The 5,589-nt window shown below is 37.5% G+C and overlaps 1 protein-coding gene across 1 annotated transcript; it reads right to left on the reverse strand.

The window, feature by feature from the left end:
- Positions 1-1,410: 1,410 nt before the first annotated feature.
- Positions 1,411-4,053, reverse strand: LOC145210008 (hillarin-like). Its single transcript, XM_080079960.1, has 8 exons — positions 3,990-4,053; positions 3,861-3,921; positions 3,580-3,774; positions 3,033-3,141; positions 2,833-2,981; positions 1,895-2,067; positions 1,696-1,850; positions 1,411-1,635 (listed from the first exon to the last, which is right to left on the reverse strand). The coding sequence occupies exons 1-8, from the start codon at positions 4,051-4,053 to the stop codon at positions 1,411-1,413; spliced, it is 1,131 nt and encodes a 376-aa protein (XP_079936086.1).
- Between the last annotated feature and the right edge of the window lie 1,536 nt (positions 4,054-5,589).

Below are 5,589 nucleotides of genomic sequence, written 5' to 3' on the forward strand. Positions count from 1 at the left end.
GTCCTTTAGAAACCATTGCTGCATATGGCTTTATTGAGCCTTCTTCCTCCCGGTTACGCCTGAAACTGTACTCCCGGTTCGCTAGCACAGCCAGCTTAGCCCGCCCCCAATCTGTCCATATTATAGCCATTAGTTGACCTTGTTTAGCTCGCTAAGCCCAGACTTAGCCCTGTTCAATGTACTACGTCAGTGATTCTCAACCGGGGCCCTCTGGGCCACGCTTGTCGGTTCACTATAAACATTCGCCAAGAGACATTAAGGAATTTTTCCTTCGTGGCGTAACTCCTTTCTTTCGCAATGCACAGAATTAAGGATATGTTACAAATGTCTTGACTTTGGATTTATCACATATGGATGTTCATTCGTATTTTTGATTTAATCGACAAATTGTCACTCGGTCTTCGTACCACATTGGGGCCACCAAGTACCGTACCTACCTAATTTGATGTGATTAAGGCTGAATTTTTCGGCAACAATATATAAAGTTCATAAACTTTAACAATTCTTGAACTAAAAAGTTGATTTGCTGTTACCTATTTTTAGGATTCGGCTTGTTACCTAATTTCATGGCCATAGCAATTTGTAAAACGTGAGCACTGTCTGTGTTAAGGTAGGCTACGCATGGTTGATATCTTAATATTTATGCCGTTTGTCTGTTTTAATTTATTACTATCCCTAAATCCTGGACTTTAATTTAAGCAAGTTTTTTATCTGCGTTTTTGTTTGTGCAGGGGTCACCGGGTCCTAAGGGGTTACTTATTGGGGGCACAGGTCTTGAAGGGGGCCACGATCCATGAAAGGTTGAGAGCCACCGCACTAAGCCATCGCTTAGCACACTTGGCCCGGACAAGGCCCGATTAACCGATGACCTAACCAACTAAACAGGATCTTAGTCAGCGATCCCTCGAGGGCTAAGCCGGCGTGTAGTTTTTGACGGCATCCTTAAGCTCCGACTGTAGGCTGCGCAATGCCTACCATGTCATTTTGCAATATTTGACACGCGGTGTAAGTCTTAGGTGATGAAACCATAAATGTTTGCTTAAAAAAAGTTTGCAAAAAAAAAAATTTGCATTAAAAAAAATGTTTGCACTGAAATAAAAATGTTTGCATCGAAAAATAAATGTTTGCACTGAGAAATAAATGTCTGTCAAAAAAATGTTGAATTGCACTTGTGGGCCACCGTAGCTACCTAGAATTAGTATGATAAACTAGAATGGTCCTTCCCCAAGGATCGCAATAAGTCACTGGTTTGGGCCATTGAAGTTGATATTGACACAGTTTCCTGTCAATGGTTTCCCGCGTTTTTCTTCCAATAAGAGTAAGAATGAAATCATTGTTGTTTGGAAGATAAACATCGAAAATCTGTAAACCACGTATTTCGATTGCGATAAAAATGCGTAAAATGCAAAATTAACCATACCGCTTCAGAGTTCCATTGTGTAGCAGCCCTACTAAAAATGATGCCTTCTCCATACTGATGTCTCGGTTGAAGCTGAAAACTGAATTGGTAATCACCAATGACACTAGAAGTTTTATTTGAACATGTCCCTTAATGTCAGTTGCGATAAACCCGTTGTAGTGTGAAGAATGAGACAGATTGAATTCGTAAAAATGGGACCAATTCTGAACAGCATTCTAAATCAATACACTAAAATTAGTTGTAAGACTTATTCGTTGTAGAAAAATCACGTTTACCTCAAACTGTTCCAAGGTTATTGGCCGATGCAGCAGTTGCCATTCAGGAGCTTTCGGAAAATGACTTGTATTCAATTTGTCAGGGTCAGTAAGAAAGTAATGTTCGTTGTACTTGTACACTATTTTATCGTTCGCTGTATACCCTTCAAAAAAATCTGTAGTGCCGCATCTGATAGGTTAAGAAGTCTTGTTACCATACCTATAATGTGTCTTGCTCCCCAATCGGTATCAATCAATCTCCATTCGCCAAATATTAACACTGCATTCCACTCCCCCACAAATTGAGATGTTTTTTTTTTAAACGAATGATCAGGCAAGTATTCGACGCATTTCAAATAACCACAAATCGTTTTGCAATGAATGCCGGGTGCTCTGTATATGCACAAAAAAGGTTTGATGCTCCAATTGTACATTTACATAGCTGCTGCCAGCAGGACCCTGGGGAGAAAAAAAATGTGCCGGTTCCAGAGATTTTCTGCGTTCCATTTAAACATTAAATCGGGCTCCCATTTGTCTTAAAAAACTAAAATGCTATACTTGGCATTCATTGGTGATAGTTTTTTTCTTTAACAAAACATCAACACGAAATATTTTATTTTTACACTTTAGTATTCAAGTGCTTATTTTGATTTGGACAAGTTTTTGTCATTTTTGAGACTCTCATGGGCTGTGGTGCGGCGCACCTGTTGCAATGCCCTCTGGGTTCCTCGCTGTAATGCGTGTAGTTTTGTTTTGATGTAATTATTAGTCCTATAAGCTAAACCAATGTACGGTAGCTTTAACTTTGAGGGGAATATTTTTTTAGGACATATCGCATATGCCGTGGCGTATTGTATCGAGCTAGTGGATTTTTTCCGTTCGTTTCCCAAAGTTTATGTCATGAGCTAAAAGTGTAAGACTAAATGAGCTGTTTTTTTAATAAACTAAAACCAAAACAATTATTTGGTAAAATAATAAATTATTGTTATTAATACATGCTTTCTTTGAAATAGTATAACAGCAGCTTTGCGTACAACAATAACAACAAAAAGGGTGTTAAAAGCTGTTTTATGATTTCATTTATGCAAGCAAACGGTTCTGTGCAACTAAGGGTTTAATTGAAACTTTTTACAATACAGTATAAAGGGTCTTTGTTACTTGCAAAGTCGTTGGAACAGGGACGCATATGTCGAGCGATCCTCCTTGATTGACTTTAAATGACAATAGGGTGAATCATCCAACACATTGTCAGAAAAATGAATAGAATTTAAGTCTTGAGAGCTTATCCAATGAAACAGAATTCGTACCTACACATATTTATTAAATTTATCTCAATATTGCACAACAACTGTACCTACCCTCTCCAGCTCAGTCAATTCACGGACCAACAAACGATTCATCAACGCTACAAACGTTACGTTTCTTGACTCTAAGTTTGTAGCGAAATCCTCCAGGTCTTTAAAAACTCTGTGTTTTCCATTTTACTGAAAAATAAAATTTCCATGGTTTTACAGGAACGCGAACTGTAAAGATATGAACAAAAACAAACACAATTTAGCGCACCGAAGACAAGTTGTTTGCAATTGCACTTGCTATTGTGTTTGTTCGTGCAAATTTTGTAACAGCTGCTTGCGAAACAAGTTCGTTTTGACTTCTTAATTCATCGCCCACAAGAAAGTTAAATAGTCCAACAGTTTTATTTAACTGGATTGTCAAATCATAATGAACTTTAAAATATTTCCTGTCGCAGTTAATTAGATGTGATTTTATGATCTGTTGTTTGACGCAATTATAACCTTGAGATTAGTCAACTTTAGCACAAACCTTTTTCGCTCGCGCCACCACATGTTGCTAATAATATATGTTCTATTAGGGCTTTTCTATTTAATACCAGCAATATCTAACCTGTACAACACTTCTTTGCTCGTGCTCGGAGGTACAGGGGCAGGTGCCTGGGCCAGAGTGGGTATTAACTCTTTTGTTTTATTTCTATTGTTGGTGTTGCTCTGATACGATTGGCCAGATTGACGTCTTTTCCTTAGACGTTCCAGCAGATATTGCTCCCGCCTTTCCTGGTTGTTGCGCTTGATGTTTTCTTCTCTGCAATACACAAAGAGTAAGTTAGAACAGTTTGAGCTAAAGCGTTTTAACCCTATTCTCAGCTCAACTGGGTAACCACAAATTACCTTTGGAATTCAAGAAAAATGGTACCAAGTTTCTTCTCCATGTCTTTGATAAGTCCTTTTACTGTAAAAATAAAACAACGCTACCTACCAAAGCAATATCACGTAAATGGCAACAACAGAAAATATTACCGTCAATGACGTAAACGACAGGAACCTTTGGTGGTATAAAACTTTCCTGGTAGTGATGTGACATAGCTGTGGATTGTTAGAGTACCTAAAATATTAAATAATAACACTTAAAATTACGTGTTGATTCTAAGTGTGCCTTAAAGTTCACAATTTTGAGTTTGTAACTGAAATAAAAACTTTTTATGGTGCTAGTTTTAATTTTGCAAATTTTGTTGTGGTGGTTTAATAATTATTAACCGATTATAATAATCGGTTTCTTAGTGTATTAGATTTATTATCTCAATTATTACCGTGCTTAAAGTATAATTGAAACTTCGTTCCGAAATGAAAAGGTTTTGGATAAAACTGTCAAAAAACGTGCGGTTACAAGTTAACTGAACAGTAAATTTATACTTCAACAGCGAAAAAACTAAAAAAGATAAATCTGGCAATTACTCTCAAAAAGTGAAACCTTAAATTTGGTTTTGAATAAAAAGTTTGATTCCTCTGCTTTAGCTTCTGTTAACAGCTCAACATAATACCAACAGGTTTAATTTACGTCTGTCGTCAGGTAATTGCTAAAGCGAAAGTGGTTAGGCGCGTTAAGTACAGAGTGGTATCGTTGCGATAAAATGCATTGAAAAGTAAACTGTTAATGTTTCAGCAATGCAAAACTAATGTTTAAACGCGTCGAGACCTTTAATATAATATTAGCAAACAGTGGCTGCCGGTAGCGGTTTTTGAAAGGTAACGAACTTTGTACAGTTTAACCTGGATGCTTCACGCAACTTGGTGTTGTGTCATGCACCCCAGCAATTCATCCTAATTCCTTTTATCCCACTAATTTTCCGTTTTTTTTTTTTTTTTGAAAAAAAACTTAATTTATGTGTTTAAAGATGAACTTATTTTTACGTGTTACATTTTTTTCACCCATTACTTCAATTACCGATGCACCCATACCTCTTATCAGTCACTGTATCTGTATGTGGGTCAGGCGCGCCAGACCATTCGGCCAAGTGATTAGGAGCTTGACACTGCGTCAGTGGTTGGTTATAATTAGCTTTACGTGACTTGTTCTCGTTTCTTGTTTGTCGTTCTCGTGCTGATGGTTTGTTCCCTAGGTTGATTGCTTTGCACTTTCACATCTGATTAAAGCTTTTTTAGAGCTTTTTTATGTTCGGTGTGATAATCTTACGTATTCGTGACAGAATTGTACGCGGGCCTGAAATTCGAGCCCTAAATCGGCCCTAACCCGGCCCGAACCAGGCCCGAATCCGAATCGTTTTAAGAAGCCTGTTTAAGCCTGCAAGTTTGGTTGAAAGGCCTCTAAAAAAGTCTACACAACGTACTAATGCACAAAATATCATAAAAAACGGCGTTTTTTTTAGGACTATTGGGCATGGAATATTTGAAGCGTGGAATATTTTTGCCCCACCACCTTTAGCTTTAAGAGAGATAATCCAAATAGTAAAATGTTGTAGAGACCAGAACGTTTGAGTATATCGGTAAATCAAAAACCGAAACCTCTTGGCTTTTGGTGCAACAAAAGTACGTTGGCGCGCACTGAAATCAACAGTTTTTTTTTCTTTGACTATATAAATGTGTTTGTAAGCTTTTAACT

The sequence above is a fragment of the Phallusia mammillata genome, chromosome 1 (genome assembly GCF_965637545.1).
Source record: "Phallusia mammillata chromosome 1, kaPhaMamm4.hap1.1, whole genome shotgun sequence".
Lineage (NCBI taxonomy): Eukaryota > Metazoa > Chordata > Ascidiacea > Phlebobranchia > Ascidiidae > Phallusia > Phallusia mammillata.